This window comes from Capra hircus, chromosome 7 (assembly GCF_001704415.2).
Source record: "Capra hircus breed San Clemente chromosome 7, ASM170441v1, whole genome shotgun sequence".
In the NCBI taxonomy this organism is placed as follows: Eukaryota; Metazoa; Chordata; class Mammalia; order Artiodactyla; family Bovidae; genus Capra; species Capra hircus.
This window is the reverse complement of record NC_030814.1, coordinates 49,707,620-49,726,977: the sequence shown is the minus strand read 5'-3', so window position 1 is coordinate 49,726,977 and position 19,358 is coordinate 49,707,620. Positions and strand designations below refer to the sequence as shown.

Sequence of the window (19,358 nt, the reverse complement as noted above, 5' to 3'; positions counted from 1 at the left end):
ATGAGGGGGAACTACCACCTCCCTGGCCACCCAGGGCTGAGAAACAAGGTGTTCAGAATAAGAGTTGTCCTGGTGGATGACAAGACATGGGCAGAGCTGCTGCTCAAAAGGCCATTAACATACAGGGCTTCCATGAGCTTGTCACCCTGGCCCACCTCCCAGAACAGAGTCACCCCAAAACAGTCCCACAACCTGCTTCCCCACTGACCTGCCACCTCCCTGACCTTTTACCTTCCTGAAACAAGAGTACATCACAGAACTGTGCTACAGAGGATCCCCAGTAAGAATCCCCACAGTTTACAAACGCTTACTCCACCATTGCCCATTTTGCCTCCCACAAAGGATTCCCACACACAAGGATTCTAAATCCCTTCTTCCAGAAGAGGAAGATGATGCTCTGAGGGGCTGATTTACCCGATTCCACACTAGCAAGTGGGAGGAGTCAGAATCCAAACCAGATACTCTCCTCAGTTCAGTTCAGTCGCTCAGCCATGTCCGACTTTGCAACCCCATGGACTGTAGCACACCAGGCTTCCCTGTCCATCACCAACTCCCAGAGCCTACTCAAACTCATGTCCATCGCATCAGTGATGCCATCCAACCATCTCATCCTCTGTCGTCCCCTTCTCCTCTCGCCTCAGTCTTTTCCAGCATCAGGGTCTTTTCCAAAGAGTCGGTTCTCCTACCAAATCCCAAATACTCCACTCTTCTTTTCCACCTCCCTCAGGATTTCTGGGTTTCTCTCCCAAGGAGTCAAACTGTACTATTCTCTTCAGCATAAAGGATATTCCGTTTCCTCCGTAAGCTGTAATTATCACACACAAAAGCCTTTCAAGGTGACCTCGACAACCCTCTGCCTGCCTCACACAGGAGCTATATATAACTCCTGGAAAGCAGTCAGCACAAGGCATTGGCTTTGCAGCTGTGTTTCTTTGCTGCTCCTTTTCTATTCTTTTCCAGCCCACATGAACCACAGTCTTCCCTGTATGCTCTGGGACAACAGGATGTATTTGTTTTAGCAATCAACAATGCTAGTCCAACCAGTGAGGTCCCCTCCAATGTCCTGCCCACTGTTTGGCCTTCATTTGGACTCTGTGAAGTGCTTGTAAATTCAGAGAAAGGAAGTGAGACATCTTCATGGCCCCAGATGGGTTGATCTGCAATAACTTGGAAGAAACTGGGCAGAGGAACGAGGCATTTCTGTACCATGAAGTGAGGGGTCAGTTCCCTCAGCCTCACCTGTGTGGCTGGGGGCCTCGCTGCAGAGTTAACGCAGGACTTAGCATAGATGGACACAGCATTCTGAAGGAGCACTGGGAGAGGCATCTCCAAATGGCCTCAGGATTCTTCCCATTCTGCAGTCCTCAGTTCCCACATCTGTAAGAATTAAGTTATGAATTTCATTAAGACTTTACCAAAATTCATAATTTAATTATGTAAAGAACACATGTAAACCTCTTAAAGCAGGGTATGACATATAATAGTAAAGGAAGAATGATGTTAACAGCTAACATGTACTGAGTATTTACTATGTGCCAGACTCTATTTTAGGCACATTCTCACTGTACTAGGGCCCATTGTTGAGGTAGATAAGCTTCACAGGTCACCAATGATGTACATCAGGCAGTTATGTAATTATCCCAAAGGTATAAAGCTAGAAAACGGAAATAAGACTTAAACTCACATAGTTCCTGTATTAATGTTACTATGTTAGGATTAAAATCCACAAACTACAAAACATGCATCACTAAACCAACTGGAAACCATATTCACATGAGGGGTACAAGTTCAAACAAACAGGGTTTGGGGAGCTTAGCCACATGAGACAAAAGGGCTTCTGCTCCCTTTTGTACCCTGGGCTTTTTGCTACCTGTTTTGGGGTTTTTTTGTTTTTTTTTTTTCTTTCAAGCATCTTTTTTACTATCCTGAGTCACCATGAGAACAAACATGGTTAACTAGACATTAACTAGCTGTTGTTGTTATTTAGTCACTCAATCATGTCCAATTCTTTGCAACCCCCTGGCCTGCAGCATGCCCAGGCTTCCCTGTCCTTCACCATCTCCTGGAGCTTGCTCAAACTCCTGTCCATCGAGTTGGTGATGCCATCCAACCATCTCATCCTCTGTCATCCCCTTCTCCTGCCTTCAATCTTTCCCAGCATCCAGGTCTTTTCCAATGAGTCAGCTCTTCACATCAGGTGACCAAAACATTGGAGTGTCAGCATCAGTCCTTCCAATGAATGTTCAGAATTGATTTCCTTTAGGATTGACTGGTTTGATCCCCTTGCAGTCCAAGGGACTCTCAAGAGTCGTCTCCAACACCACAGTTCAGGGGCATCAGTTCTTCAGCACTCAGCCTTTCTTATGGTCCAATTCTCACATCCATATATGACTACTGGAAAAACCATAGCTTTGACCAGACAGAACTTTGTTGGCAAAGTAATGTCTCTGCTTTTAAATTTGCTGTCTAAGTTTGTCATAGCTTTTGTCTAACTAGCTGTTGGACTTTATCAACTCTTAAGAAAACTTTGCTTCAAGAATTTACTCATTCCACAAATACTTAAGCACATATTCTATGTCAGGCACTAGCAAAAGCTGGCCCTATTCTTACCCTCAAGGAGTTAAGGCTCAAGTGGGGGAAACAGATGCTAATCAGAGATAGACGTATTTAAATACAGCCATCCTCTGGGATCTGCAGGGAACTGGGTCCAGGACCTTCACCAATACCAAAATCCTCAGATACTCAATTCCCTCAGTCAGTCCCATGGGTTCTGCATGCTCAAGTTTTTCATCCAGGGATCCATCCAGAGAGCCAGTGAAAAGTGTAACATTTCACCATAAGAAGTATCACAGGGAGAGTGATGCTATGACAGCATAAAATAAAGGGAGTGTATGTGGTCAGGAGGACAGTGAAGGTCTGTGAGAAAGTCATGAGTGAGTAGAGGGCTGAAGGGGGCCATTACTGGTTAGGAGGAGAAGGGAATTCTGACAGGAAGAGGGAACCACATATGCAGAGACCTGGGGTTAAGAGGCTGAGGAACAGAGCAGAAAGCAGCCTGGACAAAGGTGTCTGGAAGGGCATGCAGGGTTGGAAGGCCACAGAAAAGTCTCCTCTTTCCTTCCTTCCTCCTACGCAACTGTTGAGACCACCTCTACTAAGTATACTGCTTTCCTTTCTAAGGTGAGTTAACTCCCCACTGCTATAATGGGTCATACCTCACTGACATGCTAGGCTGTTAAAACAATTTACTAAATGTCATCTCTAAAATCATGATCAAAAGGTTTTAAAGGAATGTACTACTTCTTTCTCCAGGTAAGGAACCTTTATGAGATAGAAATTGGGTTATTTTGCAGTCGGGAAATGAGAAAGGAAATTTGAGTAAATGAAAAGAAAAACTGCATACCCTTCATAAAACCACATTCTGACAACTCTTCCTATTTTTCATTTTTCAAACATACTGTTTGCATTTTCTCTCACTTTGATAGCAAAGAAGGATGAGTTGTTTTTGTCCTAAAGAGGCTTGTCAAGTACTGAAGTGGGGAAAAGAGAAATTGCTTTCCTCCTACTGCTTTGCATTTAATGAAATTATAACTTGCGAGCTGTTTCCAAGCATTTTTGTAAATTTCAGAGACTAAAAGGTGCCCAGGAATGAGATCACAAGTCAAAGAGCCCACCAGCTGACTAGGTAGGAACCCAAACAGGGTTTGTTATTCCTGTGGCTTGCCAAAGATGTATTATTTACTTGCTTTTTGTCATGGAAATTAGACCTTTTACCTTTCAGATCTCTAAATAAGTCTGACCTTCTTTGCACTGGGAGCCCATACTGGTTGTAATGAAGGCCTTTTGCTTCAAGGTTTCACTTAAGCTGCACCAGGGATGCAGCCCTGGGAACAGGTGGCAGTGCTTTTTGCTTGGGGCTTAGATTTCTGCTCTCTACCACCTCATGCTGTTTTCACTTAGGAGGGGAGGGTGGAGGAGCAGAGAGAAAACTGATCTTAGTTGGGTGTTCGCCAGGAACAATAAGCACAGAGTGGTATAACCTTAGATAAATTTTTAAGTAGGTTTATAATTTTATTTGACAAACTTTTTTGCATCCCTGTGAACAGTTATCAACTCTTGGATTTCTATGCCCCTCTGTCTCACCTGGTAAAAAAAAAAAAATGAAGACTTATAACAATGATTAGACTATTTCTCCCTGGTTTTTCTTGATTGGAATTCACTGTACCTCCCTAAGGCTCACCTAAACCAAACAAGATCAATGAAATGTATTCATGGTTCTAAATAAAATCTAGTCATAAAAGGAAACCCTGTCCCGATGCCCCGTCTGCCCATGGACAGCAGAGATGACCTGGACTAGGAGCAAAGATGGGAGGTGGGTGCGGTAGGAACTAGTGATTTTTCCTGGGATGGCAGGGACAGGATTCTGGGCTGTATTACTGCCCCTCCAGCTGAAAGATGCTGTCCCTCCACATGGCATGGAGGGAGTCCTTGGGAGGGGAGCACTCTGAGAAAAGGGGCTCTACTGCCTCCAATGGCCATAACCGCACAAGCTCAGTGTCAGGCCCAGGGCCGTGAACAGTCCATGTGGGGAGGGGCTGCTTGCAGAATCCCACAATGCCCTCCTGCCCTGGGAACTCCCTTCCCTTGTGCCTAGCACACCTGAATCTGTTGGGGGGTTACACAGATGAAGAGAACACCATTGAGTTCCCTGAGCACCACCATATGTATCTTTTTATTTCATCTCTACAGCGATCATGCGCAGAAGCTACTGTTTTACCCCCACTGTTTATAGATGAAGAATTGAACGCTAAGGAAAGTTAAGATGTTTCCCCAAGCAGAAAATGGCAGAGCTGGGTGGGGCCCAGACTGTGTATACCCTGAGCTCTCAGCCATTCTTCTATGACTTATCTAAGCATTAAACCGAGTGTAAATTTAACACTAGATATTCTTATTTTCAATTAGTTGTGTGACTGTAGCTAAGTCAGATAAACTCTTGAACCCTCACGTTCCACATCTTTAAAATCAGAGTGTTGGCCTGGGTCATCAAAATATTCAATGAATGGATGCTTGCTGGGCATCTGCTGTGATTGAGGCACAGATTAAGACATGTCCTCACAAAGTCTGTTACCACAACTATGGCAGATCTGTCATTAAATACTATCTGGTCAATACTGTGGAGTGTGCACAATTCTGGGGAATATTAGGAAGCAGCAACAACAATAATATGGCCCTGTTGATGGCTCCAGGCACAGCACCGAACAAAGTGCTCTGCAAGCATCATCTTAACCTAGTTAGGCTGGGATCCTAGTATTCTCACTTTACAGATGAGAAAACCACGGCTCAGAGCTCTCTAGTGTGCCCATCTTTGTCCAACTCGGAAGTGGCAGCACAAGAAGTCCAGCTCAGAGGTCTTACCCCAAAGCCCTAATCACTGTGCTCTCCTAAGCAAGCCTTCATGTCCCAGCTAGTTACAGTCGTCTGCAGGAGCTCTTATTCCCACCTTCACTCAGTTGTTTCAGGAAGAGATGTCTAATGACAATTTTTTAAGGAATGAGGGAGGTCTTCCCACAATCTTTATGTTCACGGACATGCCCTCTAGTAGGTTTTCTGGGGGCGTTGTTTTTCAGAGGTTGAACCTTGGAATCACCTGGAATACTCCTTAGAAATATAGATTCCTGGGTCCTAGTACATAGCCTACTGAATGAGACTCTCAGATAGGAGGTCCAGCAAACCCCTGGGAGAGGTATGACCGTTTGTCATAAGCATTATATCATTTTATATATATATGATTTCTCTCCAAATTAAATTCTTTGATAGCTTAAATCCTTGTGGTTTGAATTATATGGTGTTAAAGATGAAGGTACTCTCAAAGGCACATCTGTGTTCACCACACCTGGAAGCTAGCTTTGGGGGAAGAGTTCCTTATCATCTTTAAAGAACAGAGCACTGGCCCAAAGCTTTCTTGTAACCACAATGTAGAAGCTTCTCCCTGGGATGACGTTCTGCTGGTAAGTCAGGTATAAGCTTGAATCACTTGTTTTTTTCCTCTGAGATAGACATAGTTAGGGCTCTAAAGTTCAGTGGGCTCAGTGGAGAAAGGCCCACTGAGCAGGATCTCAGCCCCACAATAAGGGTCTCCCACTCATCCAGTGAGAGGACTTCCAGATCAAGACCCCCAGTGACTCAGCTCAGCAAGCAAGCTTTGAGGGGCCATCCGCATCCTCCCTGCCCCAACCTGGCCTCCCTTTCTCTGAGCCCAAGTTCTCTGATAGAGGATTCGGGAGTCACAGCGAAATGCAAGCTTTGAAGTCAGAGAGCCTGACCTTACAGCTTACTGGCTGGGTGACCTCAATTCTCTAAGCCTCTGCTTCCTCCCTCATAGAACACAGAGACACCTGTGTGGTTTGCGAGGATTAAATGAGATGATGTGCATTAACTGCCCAGCATAATGGTAACTGCTCAGCTCAAGGAACGGTTCTTGCCCACTAAAGCTACAGGCTGAGCTTTCTCCCAGGCTCACGCTCCCTCCACCATCTGCTGCCTACCACTTCCTTACAGGCTCCAGAAACCAATGCCACCAGGAGGGAGCAGCTCCTCACTCCCCATGTGCTTCTCCCAGATTCACTCAGCTCCCTCCTTTGCTCTGTTTGGACTATTGTGATCACAGCTCAGTTAAAAGAAAAACACTTAGAAGTCAAGAGCCCATGTTAGAAATCCTATCAAGTACCAGGAAAAACAAAAGCAAAAAAAGGTGTTATAATGCTTGGGTACTTAAACTCGTGTTTTTAAATGCATGAAACTCACTCAGAAACTACCTGTCCTCACTTTAGAAGCAGGAGAGCTTTTAGAAGCCAGAATGCTGCCACAAGAGGCACTTGCTGATAGCAGCCAGAGGAAATCTGTGAGATAAAACCTCACAGACAAAAGAGAGGGAGATAGGAAGAGGAGGAAGGAGGGAGAGACGGACAGACAGACTGATTTAAGGAATACAAATCTGAGATCATTTATTGAAGGACAGCAATTCTCAGAAAGATGTGGCTGGGGACAGGAATGCTTGGGGGTCCCCAAGATGCTTTCCAGGGGTACCCCCAAGGTCACACCTACTTTTACATAGTACTGAGACCTTAATGTCCTCTTCACTCTCATTCTCTTATGGGTACACAGCAGAGTTTTCCAAAGGCTATATGATGTGTGACAGTGCAGTAGCTTTCAAGGTTAATGGGATGTGTGACTATGTATTCTTTTCAATTTTTCCAATGTTTTTAATTCAAGCTTTTCTCAGTTTTCAGTTCAGTTGCTCCGTAGTGTCCGACTCTTTGTGACTCCATGGACTGCAACACTTCAGGCTTCCTGTCCATCACCAACACCTGAAGCTTGTTCAAACTCATGTCCATCAAGTCAGTGATACCATCCAATCATCTCATCCTCTGTCGTCCCCTTCTCTTCCCACCTTCAATCTTTCCTAGCATCAGGGTCTTTTCCAATGAGTGAGTCCTTCACATCAGGTGGCCACAGTATTGGAGCTTCAGCATTAGTCCTTCCAAAGAATATTCAGGACTGATTTCCTTTAGGATGGACTGGTTGAATCTCCTTGCTGTCTAAGGGACTCTCAAGAGTCTTCTCCAACAACACAGGTCAAAAGCATCAATTCTTCAACACTCAGCTTTATAGTCCAACTCTCACATCCATACATGACTACTGGAAAAATGATAGCTTTGACTAGATGGACCTTTGTCAGCAAAGTAATGTCTCTGCTTTTTAATACGCTGTCTTGATTGGTCATAGATTTTTCTTCCAAGGAGCAGCATCTTTTAATTTCATGGCTGCAGTCACCATCTGCAGTGATTTTGGAGCCCAAGAAAATAAAATCTCTCACTGTTCCCATTGTTTCCCCATCTATTTGCCATGAAGTGATGAGACTGGATGCCATGATCTTAGTTTTCTGAATGTTGAGTTTTAAGCCTACTTTTTCACTCTCCTCTTTCACTTTCATCAAGAGGCTCTTTAGTTCTTCGCTTTCTGCCATTAGGGTGGTGTCATCTGCATATCTGAAGTTATTGATATTTCTCCTGGCAATCTTGATTCCAGCTTAGGCTTCATCCAGCTTTGCATTTCACATGACATACTCTGCATATAATTTAAATAAGCAGGGTGACAGTATATAGCCTTGATGTACTCCTTTCCCTATTTGAAACCAATCTGTTAGAACTATGTCTAGTTCTAACTGTTGCTTCTTGGCCTGCATACAGATTTCTTAGGAGGCAGGTAAGGTGGTCTGGTATTGTCCGATCTCTTTAAGAATTTTCCATAGTTTGTTGTGATCCACACATTCAAAAGCTTTAGCAGAGGTAGATGTTTTTTTGGAACTCTCTTGCTTTTCCGATGATCCAGTGAATGTTGGGAATTTGATCTCTGATTCCTCTACCTTTTCTAAATCCAGCTTGAACATCTGAAGTTCACAGTTCACATACTATTGAAGCTTGGATTGGAGAATTTTGAGCATTACTTTGCTGGCATGTGAGATTAGTGCAATTGTGCAGTAGTTTAAACATTCTTTGGCATTGCCTTTCTTTGGGATTGGAATGAAAACTGACCTTTTCCAGTAATGTGGCCACTGCTGAATTTTCCAAATTTGCTGGCATGCTGAGTACAGCACTTTCTCAGCATCATCTTTTAGGATTTGAAATAGCTCAACTAGAATTCCATCACCTCCACTAGCTTTGTTCATAATGATGCTTCTTTGTTCGTAATGATACTTCTTTGTTCGTAATGATACTTCTTTGTTCGTAATGATGTTCACTTTGCATTCCAGGATGTCTGGCTTAAGGTGGGTGATCACACCATCGTGATTATCTAGATCATGAAGACCTTTTTTGTATAGTTCTGTGTATTCTTGCCACCTCTTCTTAATATCTTCTGCTTCTGTTAGGTCCATACCATTGCTATCCTTTATTGTGCCCATTTTTCATGAAATGTTCCCTTGGTATCACTAATTTTCTTGAAGAGATCTCTAGTCTTTCCCATTCTATTGTTTTCCTCTATTTCTTTGCATTGAGCACTGGAAGGCTTTTTTTATCTGTGTTATTCATTGGAACTCTTCATTCAAATAGCTATATCTTTCCTTTTCTGCTTTGCATTTCACTTCTCTTCTTTCCTCAGCTATTTGTAAGGCCTCCTCAGACACCCATTTTGCCTTTTTCCATTTCTTTTCTTGGGGATGGTCTTGATCACTGCCTCCTGTACAGTGTCACGAACCTCCGTCCATAGTTCTTCAGGCACTCTATCAGATCTAATCCTAATTGAGATCTAATTCTTAATTTTAAGTGATGTTAAACTCATACTGGTTTCCCAGTATGTATGAAAGGGATTAGCACAGCTGGAAATAACTGTTCAATACACGTGAGCTCATATTATTATGCACAAGTGATTGGCAAGCTGCAAAGAGGGACAATACTACTTCTATAGAGAAGTCAGTCTTTGGCTCTAAGGCAAACCAAGTCCCAAGATACTGCTTTGGGACAGAGAGACATTGATGACATCATGGTCTTGGTATGCTTCAGTCTTTTTGAAGGACTCTGCTCTAGGCTTTGCAACTCTGTGTGGTCTCAGACCAGCAGCGTCAGTTTTAGCTGGGAGCTTGTCAGCAATGCAGAATCTCAGGCCCCATACCAGACCTCCTGAGTCAGAATCTGCATTTTGACAGAATCCCCTGGTAATTCCTTATATACACTCAAGTCTGAGAAACACTGGTGTAGCACAGAGAAAAGAACAGCAACAAGAGTTTTTGGCCAGGGGTGGGAAGGGTTAATGTTTAGTTTGGCTCCTGTCAAGTCACCGGAAACAGAAGGTTCCAGAGATTGAAGTGTATAGACTGATGGGACAGGAAGGCTTCCTTCCTGCCCTGTGTCCTGGACAGCCAGAGCTCCTGCCTGGGACCTGCACTGACCCTTCAGCTCAGTGAGGAAGGACCCTGGGCCTGCAGAGCAGAGGGCAGGCTGGGACAAAGAGAGGGCTCAGTGCCTCTGCTCAGACTAGCTGGAGGCTCAGTCCTCAAGCCAACCCCAGATGAGGTCTGAGGAGGAGGAGCAGGGAGCAGGGAGCCGGAAAAACGTCACAGTTAACTGAGCAGGGCTCTCCCATGGGACACTGGTGGCCAGCGCTGGGACAGCTGTGTGAGGGCCTCTGAGGTCTCTGTGTTGCCCTGGGCCCTGTCCTCTGGTTTCTGCTTCCCCGGGCCCTGCAGGGTGAGGGTGGGGCCCAGACCCTGGACACAGCCGTGACCGTGCTCCACGGGCTTCCTCCTCAGTGCTGGAGCAGCTCCTCCCCGAGCTCACAGGGCTGCTTAGCCTCCTGGACCACGAGTACCTCAGTGACACCACTCTGGAGAAGAAGATGGCCGTGGCCTCCATCCTGCAGAGCCTGCAGCCCCTCCCAGGTCAGCCGTCAGCATGCTGCCCAGAGCTTCTCAAGAACTCTCAGTAACTGCCCAGGGCCTGCTGGTAGGAGGAAGTAAACCTCACAGCATGGCAGCTCAGCTCTCTTCATGTTCTAACCAGTGTCCCCATGCACTCCAAGCTTCGTCCACCATAGCCCTGGCTGTGCTCCTTGTCCTCCTCCACCCCTGGCCCTCTACAAACTCACACAACACACATGCCATACATACTCATGTACACACCACTACCACACACACACACACAACATGCTCACATAGACCTCACACAGTAACACACATCACACATAACGCACCCCCATGCTCTATCACACACAACACACTCACTCATCACATACACACAGCATATATGCACAACACTCACACACACTCTGACAGACATATCACATACACATCACACTCTCCTGCACTCAGATGCATGCTCACACACTCCCTCCTGGCTTTATGGGTAGTGCGCCTGCCCCTCCATCTCCACTCAGGCCCTCCCTCTACTCCCCACAGCCTCTCTGCCTCACTGTGTTCTCAGCAGCAAAGCTTCCTCCTCTGCTCCAGCCTTTCCCCAACTTCAAGAGAGCCCACAAGATGGTATGTGTAAATCAAGAGCTCACTAAACTCTAAAGGGGCTGTGTCCTATCCCGCGGGGTTGGAGGGGTCTGAGTGACGTGGGGGGGTCACCACTGGGTGAAACTGAACCTCACTTCCCAGGGACAGTGTCCTCGGCCACTCTCACAGGACTGCTGGCGAATGAAAGGGCCAGCAGTTTGCCGACTGGCCCCCAGCTGTCCCCAAAGCAGCGCCTCTACTTTGTCCTCTATATTGGGCTCTGGGCATCCTTTCACTCAGAGAAGGAGATCCTCAATAACAATGGAAAAAAGGAAACAAAGTTTGAAAGCTCTGGAGATGATGTAGGATATGCACATGCTTTGCAACCTGAGTGCTGTGTCCTGTGCGGGACAGAAGTCTGAGTGGGCGGGGGGGACTAGCCACCCTCGGCGGCAGCAGCAGCAGTCCTGGGCTCCCATGCCCCTCCTCACTGCTGGCCTGCTCTCCCCTTCCTCACAGCCAAAGAAGCCTCCTACCTGTATGTGAACACAGCGGACCTCCACTCTGGGCCCAGCTTCGTGGAGTCCCTCTTCGAAGAATTTGGTAAGCTACTCTGAATCTGTCCCTCCAGCTCATGCACGTCATGCACGTCTACCACCTCAGTCTCTAGAAGGGTCCCCTGCATCTGGGTCTGGCGCTAACATCACGAAATTGAGTCACCTCAGAAAAGTCCCTTTGCCTCTCTGGGCCCTGTCAGGTCTGAAAGTCTAGTCAAAGTCCATAGTTACAGGAAATCAGCTCGAGATTTGAGGAAGGGTAGGGATGAACACACAGGCTGAAGAATGCTGGCAATAGGGCCTTGTCTCGTCTGCTGCTAACATCCATCTTAGTAGCTGCCTGGTCTCTGAGTTGAGCGGTCCGGCAGCTCAGCAGAAAATGGAGCTGTGAGGGACCAGCAGAGGCACCTAGAATATGGGAGCAGCCAAGCCAGGCCGCGTGCAGGGTGTGTGCGATCCCTGATCTATCCCAAGGGAGAACGGCACTATACAACACAGGGAGACAGCTGTGGGTCAGATGAGAGGATTCATGGACTGACAGACTTAGGGAAAACACCGTGCCTTCATTAAATAACCCTTGGAAACTTCCAAAGCACTGTACCAAACTGCATTATCCCATCTGATTCCCTGATAACACTGGGATTATTGTGACCACTTTATGGATAAGAGGGATGAAGTCACTTGCCCTGGATTACTAATGGAGGAGGTGGTTGGGCTTCCTGACCCCAAATCTAGTCCTCTTCTCACTCTGCTGTGCTCATCCTCCACTTACTCTGTCCTAATGGCCTGACTCCCCCTAGACTGTGACCTGAGCGGCCTTCAAGACATGCCAGAGGACGAGGCAGAGTCCTGCAAAGGAGCCAGTCCTGAGCCGGCCAAGAGTCCATCTCTGAGACAAGTGAGTTCTTACGCTCTCTGGCCCTCTTTTTCTCTGGAGGAGGGAGGGAAACTCTCAGCTCTAATGCTGGGGATCCTCTTGACCATAAGAGATCTACTCTGTCTTCAGTGTGATGGTTAAGGGCAGAAACAGCACTGTGAGAACATTTTAATGATTCATGATGGCATGCTCACTGTGCCAGTGCCGACCAGGGATAATGTGGTAAACTGACCTGTCCCTTCAGGCCCAAAGGACATGCCCACCCCAACTTCTGATTTTAGGAGCACAGGAGGAGTGATGGGGAAAGCTCTGGATCACAAGATGGGTGGCCTCTGCCTTCCTCCCTTCTGCTGTGTGGCAGATCATTTCCGGTCTCTGAGCCTGAGTTTTCACCGACAAAAATGAAGGTCTAGATCACAGACCAAAAATGAAGTTCCCAGCCTTTGGGGCAATGAAATTAGGGCAGGGGGCTCAAATCACATCAAACATTATCTGTTGACTGCATAATTCACTATCATCACCACCATAAATGGTACCAGTTGTTGACCACGCATCATATCCTTCCAGTACTCTTGCCTGGAAAATCCCATGGACGGAGGAGCCTGGTGGGCTGCAGTTCATGGGGTCGCTAAGAGTCGGACACGACTGAAGTGACTTAGCAGCAGCAGCATGTCCTTTCATATTCAGAGACTGCATCCTGCCTTTTAGGAGCTCCTGTCCCCCTCGTCCCCAGGCTCCTCCCTGTCACTCTGCCTGCTCCCCATGCTCTCCTGGTCTTTTGGGTTTCACACACCTCCTCTGTCCTCTTTCAGACAGCTGACCTGCCTCCACCACTCCCCAACAGGCCTCCGCCTGAGGACTACTATGAGGAGGCCCTTCCCCTGGGACCTGGCAAGTCCCCTGAGTATATCAGCTCCCACAGTAAGTTCTCGTCCCTGAGGGTTGGAGGTGAGGGGGAGAAAGCTCCTGTCCTGAGGCTCCTGTGTGTCCTGCTGGGGCTAGAGCTCCAAGCCTGGCACCATTCCACCATGCCCACCTACTGGGGAGGAGCGTGGGAGACCGTGACCTCTCCTGTGATAGCCTGGGTGGGAGGGCCAGTAGGCATGGCCTGGGGCTCCAGACCCAGTTCTATGTGACCTTGAACAACTCTCTGCCCCTTTCTGGGCTTCTGTTCCTCTACCCTTGAAATAAGAAAGAGGGGCTGGATACACACATATCAAGGTACTAGGGCGGAAGTTCATGAGTGCTACGGCCTGGAATAGGGACTTAACATTGCATACAAGAAACTCTACTATTGTTTTTGGGTGATGCACCATGTGCAGCTGAACCTGCATCAGACTTCTGTGTCCCGATACCCTATCATTTGGCAGCACAGAGGAATATTCTTCAACCATCAAACAATACATGAGATGGGTCTGTCTGGGCTGATCAGAAATGAATCCCAGGATACATACTGAAAAAAAAGTCAAAATACTACATGTAACATGATCCCATTCACTTTTAAATAGGGTGCTCACACAGGCATTCAACAGTTTTTCTAGGATATGCAAGAAACTCTTGACAGTATTTTCCTATAGGAAATGAATGAGCAGAAATCTGGGTGAAAGGGAACATATTTTCCCATTCACACTCTTTTGTTGTGATTGTGCTTTTTCATCATGTGGTAGTGAAATACACATGACGTAGAACTGACCACTCCAACCGTTTTCAGGTGTCCAATCACTGGCGTTTAGTGCACTCACAGTGTTGCGTAGCCATCAGCACTATCAAGTTCCCAAACATCTTCATTAGTCCAGAAGGAAAACCCACACTCAGAAAGCAGTCGCTTCCTGTTCCCCCTCAACCAGTCTGCTTTGTCTCTATAATCTGCCTTATCTGGCTATTTCATTTAAAAAGAATCATACAATGCGTGGCCTTTCTTGTCTGGGTGACTCCATTCAGCATAGTGCTTCGGAGGTTCATTCATGCCATCGCATGTATCGGTACTTCCTTTTTATAGACAAATAATACTCTACTGTATGAATATACCATATTTCATTTATCCATCTGTCAGGTGATGGACATTTGGGTTGTTTCCATCTTTGGGCTATTATGATATACTATTCTTATGATTAATAAACTAGTTCAAACAAAATAGTGAGATGGTGGACTTGGACTAGGTGATCCATGGCCCTCTTCAGACTTGGGATCTATGTTACTGCCAGCAGCTGTTTATGTGAAGCAGCTGACTTTATTTTATCCACTTGAGGACAGAGAAGGAGGGGATGAAGTGCTGCTAGACCCTGAATCCCAGGACAAGCCCTCAGCTGGGTGAGGCTCTTTCCCCTCTGCAGAGAGTTCAGATGGGGCAGAGAAGCTGCCTCCTCGAGCAGCGGGGGTCCTGGGGTAGGAGGGAAGGGAGTGCCTCAGGAAAGGCCAGGGACCTTGTCCAGGAAGAGGGCGCCACGCCCGACAGGAAGTATCCTTGCCCTCGCACACTGTCCAGCCTGCCAGGTGTCCGAGGGCTTTTGGTGCTCCCTCCCTCTCCCTCCTGCGCTTCCTCCTTTTCCACCCTCACTTCTGGCCTGAGTACCCAGTCCACCCCACAGGGATGCCTCTAGCATCTGAGACTCAGGATGTCTGCTGGCAAAAGCAGGCTGCGAGCCTCACTTGAGAGATATAACTGGGCACCCCAGTCACTGGGAATTTGAGTGCTGCCATCCTCAGGAAAACAGTAGGGCTGAGAGCCCAGAGCAGTGCTCTGAGGAACAGCGTGGTGTGAAAGCAAGTTGGTCTGAAAGAAGGAAGGCTTCCTGGAGGAGAGGGTGGGCACCTGTCCCCTGAGCTGGCAACTTCAGTTCTAATCCAGGGTCTATCACTAGAAAAGTGTGCGGCCTCAGTTTCTTCATCTATGAAGTGGGTCTGATACCTCCCTCCCTGCACTGCAGAAACCAAGATAAAATAGTTATAATGATGTCTAGCATTTATCTCGGAGAAGGCAATGGCACCCCACTCCAGTACTCTTGCCTGGAAAATCCCATGGATGGAGGAGCCTGGAAGGCTGCAGTCCATGGGGGTCGCTGAGGGTCGGACACAACTGAGTGACTTCACTTCCACTTTTCTCTTTAATGCATTGGAGAAGGAAATGGCAACCAGTGTTCTTGCCTGGAGGATTCCAGGGACAGCGGAGCCTGGTGCGCTGCCGTCTATGGGTCGCACAGAGTCGGACACAACTGAAGCGACTTAGCAGCAGTAGCAGCAGCATTTGTCTAAGATGTTTTATGTGCCAGGCTTTATACTGAGAGTTCATATGCATTATATCACTAATCCAAGGTAGGAACTGTTCATGTCAATTTTATAGGTATAAAGAATCTGAAATACAGAGAAACTGTGTTTTCTTTCCAAGGTCACTCAGTAAATAATGGAGATAGATTTGAACTCAGATCTGATTAACCCCAAAGCACATGCCCTTAACCCACTGAGCTTCAAAGTATGCTCCAGAGACCATCCGTATCAAAATAATCTTAATTGTTAAAAAAAAAATCTGATTCCTTGGAATTCCATACATTTTCTATTTTTACATATGTTTAGAACCATCCAGTGAAATAGGTTTTTCCATAGTGCAGATTCCTCAGTTCAGCCCACACCAGTGACTCAGAATCTCTGGAGATATAGTTCAGGGATCTAAATTTTTTTTTCCTTATTTATTTTTAATTGGAGGATAATTGTTTTACAGTATTATGTTGATTTCTGCCATATATCAACATGAATCAGCCACAGACATCTGCATTTTTTAAAAGACCCCAAATGAATATAAGTTGGTGCAGCCATTAAAGGAAAAATATGGAGGTTCCTCAAAAAACTAAAAATAAGTTACCATATGATCTAGCAACCCCACTCCTGGGCATACACCTGGAGAAAACTCTAATTCGAGAAGATACATGGGGCTTCCCTGGTGGTCTAGTGGTTAAGAATCCACCTGCCAATGAAGACGACATGGGTTCGATCCCTGATCCTGGAAGATGCCACAGGCCAACTAAGCCTGTGCGCCACAGCTACAGAGCCCACATGCCCTAGAACCTGTGCCCTGCAACAAGAGATGCCACTGCAATGAGAAGCCTGCCCAGCGCAATGAGAGAAAGCCCTAGGGCAACAACGAAAACCCAGCACAGCCAAAAATAAACAAATATGAAAAAAGAAAAGATACATGTAACCCTGATGTTCATAGCAGTGTTATTTACAACAGCCAAGACATGGAAGCAACCTAAACATACATCAATAGATGAATGGGTAAAGATATTTTATATATATATACACACACACACACACACCACACACACACACACACACAATGGAATATTACTCAGCCATAGGAAAAAAGAATGAAATAATGCCACTTGCAGCAGCATGCACAGACCTAGAGATTTTCATACTAGGTGAAGTAAATCAGAGAAAGACAAATACCTGAAGATATTACTTATATGTGGAATCTAAAGTATGATACAAATGAACTTATTTACAATACAGATACAGACTCAGACATAGAAAATAAACCTATGGTTACCAAAGGGTAAAGGAAGGGGTAAATTAGGATTTGGGGATTTAATAGATCAAGGTCGTAAATACAAAACAGATAACCAGCAAGATCCTATGTATAGCACAGAGAACTATATTCAGTATCTTATAAAAATAATGGAAAAGAAAAATAAAAGACGCTTGGTAATTGTGATATAAAATACAATTTAGGATACCTCCATTGCTATACTATACTGACTCTCATGAATGGGAAAAGTGCAAAAATTCAGCATTAGCAGCTATTGTATGTGTTGAATATATTCACTATTGTATGTATTATTATTATTTCCTCTAGTCCTCCTCCTCCTCTGCAGGTTTAGAAGGAGAGGAGGGGGTGGATGCGTAAAGAAGTGAGCAGAGGGGCTGAGGTGGAAGAAGACAAGACAAGGGCAAAGCAGAAAGAAGGGCTGGGCCCAGGTGCTGGGACACCACTCCTCCGTCCAGTGACTGGAACTGCGACCAAAACACACACACACCCACACCCCCCCACCCACACCCCCCCACCCCACCCCCACCCCCCCACCCCCGTGTTCTGGGTCAGAGGAGAGAGGCTGACCACGCCCTGCCTGGGAAGGTCAGAGGGAAGATCTTCAGGCTGGGTACTGGAGGCTGAGCAGGAATTTTCTATCTGTTGCTAAGAGGGCACAGGGAAGAGCATGAACATAGGCCTGGAAGTGTGACAGGGCCCAGTAGGGCCATTCTGGGTGACAGGAGCATAGGGGGCAGGTGTGGCGCTAAGGCAGATGAGATATGGAGAGGAGGCCCCACACTCTGGCCAGGCAGTGACTAGAAGCTCCACTCCCTCTTCCCTGAGGAGGACACCGTGTCTAAGATCTTCACCAGCCCTGGCACCTGGAGTCTGCCTGCATTTCTCCAAGTACTGCTCTTTCTGCCAACCCCACAGATGGCTGCAGCCCAGCCCACTCGCTTATGGACGGCTACTATGAGGATGCAGACAGCAGCTACCCCGCCACCAGGATGAACGGGGAGCTGAAGAATTCTTGTAAGTACTGGGTGGACGTTCAGTCCAGTTCTGTCCTCAGGGAGAACAAACCTTGACCTGACCTTGGCATGCCCATACCCACTGCCCCCCTCAACTCCCTGGGGTCACTACAGAGGCCTCAAAGCCCTTGTTCTCAGTGATCCTGGGGTTCAGTGGGAGGACTGCTGAGCAGAGTTAGGAGCCCCCAACGAAGCCCTTGCCCTGACTCTCGGTGACTGACCTTAAGCAAGTGATTTACTCTCCCTGAGCCTCCAGATTCCTCTGTATCAAACAGGGACTTGCTGAGGGCCATGAACATGACCTGAGACAACAGATGCAAAGACGATGGGTAAAGACAATAGCTGATGTTTACTGAGCCCTCAGTGAGTGCCAAACACTCAGCTAAACGTTCTGCATTTGTTGCTGCTCAAAATAGCCTAGTGAGGTAGGTATTATAATTTATTATGACCATTTCATTGATGAGGAAACTGAAGCTCTGAGAGGTAAAGTCACTGAGATCACAAAGCAAGTGGTAAATCTGAAAGACACGGGGCCCATGTGGGAGCTTAGTCCTTACCAGGATCACACCTCACACCCACCCCTTGGGCCCCAGAGCAGGAATATCTGCAAAAGAGTAAGAAGGCCCACCTCCCCACACACCGGGTGACAGCACAGGGACAGGTCCTTTCCTGTGGCTCCTGCAGACAATGACTCTGACGCCATGAGCAGCTCCTACGAGTCGTACGATGAGGAGGAGGAGGAAGGGAAAGGGCCACAGCCCACACACCAGTGGCCCTCAGAGGAGGCCTCCATGCACCTGGTGAGGGACTGCAGGATATGTGCCTTCCTGCTGCGGAAAAAGCGCTTCGGGCAGTGGGCCAAGCAGTTGACCGTCATCAAGGAGGACCAGCTCCTGGTGAGTGGCCACAGACGACAGCCTCTTGGCCTCACGTGGACTTGCATGTGTGTGTCTGTGTGCGTGCAGGCATGCCTGCCTCTGTTCCTCTGGGTTTGCACAGAGGCTCAAAGGACAGTTCTTCTGAGAACAGAGCTCTCCTACCCAAACAGAATTTTTAAAAAAACAAAAAAAAATGTGAAGAACTGATCGACTTTACCAAGTTTTGTTTTCCGAAACATTTTTTTATCTTAAAACAATGTTTATCGTTTTTCACTTAGTAAATGTATTTACTTACAAAGCTAGAAAAAAAAAAAGAAAAATGATTTTTTTTAAAAAATCCCATTGACCAAGAGCTAACCACTGTTAAGTTTTGATGCATAAACTTCCACCCTCATTTCCATACATCTGTCTTTTCTGAAACTGAGCCCATGTAATACTTATTATTATATAACTTGAAACTTTTTAATTTGTCATGTCTCATCACTATCATTTCATAA

The 19,358-nt window shown here is 46.6% G+C and overlaps 1 protein-coding gene across 2 annotated transcripts in view; it reads left to right on the top strand.

Moving 5' to 3' along the window:
• Positions 1-19,358, top strand: part of AFAP1L1 (actin filament associated protein 1 like 1) — a 67,492-nt gene that overhangs the window by 19,030 nt on the left and 29,104 nt on the right. Inside the window, exons 2-8 of one of the 2 annotated variants that reach the window (XM_018050179.1) lie at positions 10,307-10,435; positions 10,952-11,035; positions 11,513-11,596; positions 12,351-12,448; positions 13,240-13,348; positions 17,886-17,984; positions 18,668-18,879. In XM_018050179.1, coding sequence (XP_017905668.1) covers positions 10,307-10,435; positions 10,952-11,035; positions 11,513-11,596; positions 12,351-12,448; positions 13,240-13,348; positions 17,886-17,984; positions 18,668-18,879 — 815 coding nt within the window. The remainder of the gene's footprint in view (positions 1-10,306; positions 10,436-10,951; positions 11,036-11,512; positions 11,597-12,350; positions 12,449-13,239; positions 13,349-17,885; positions 17,985-18,667; positions 18,880-19,358) is intronic. The other variant, XM_018050180.1, reaches the window with a different exon arrangement.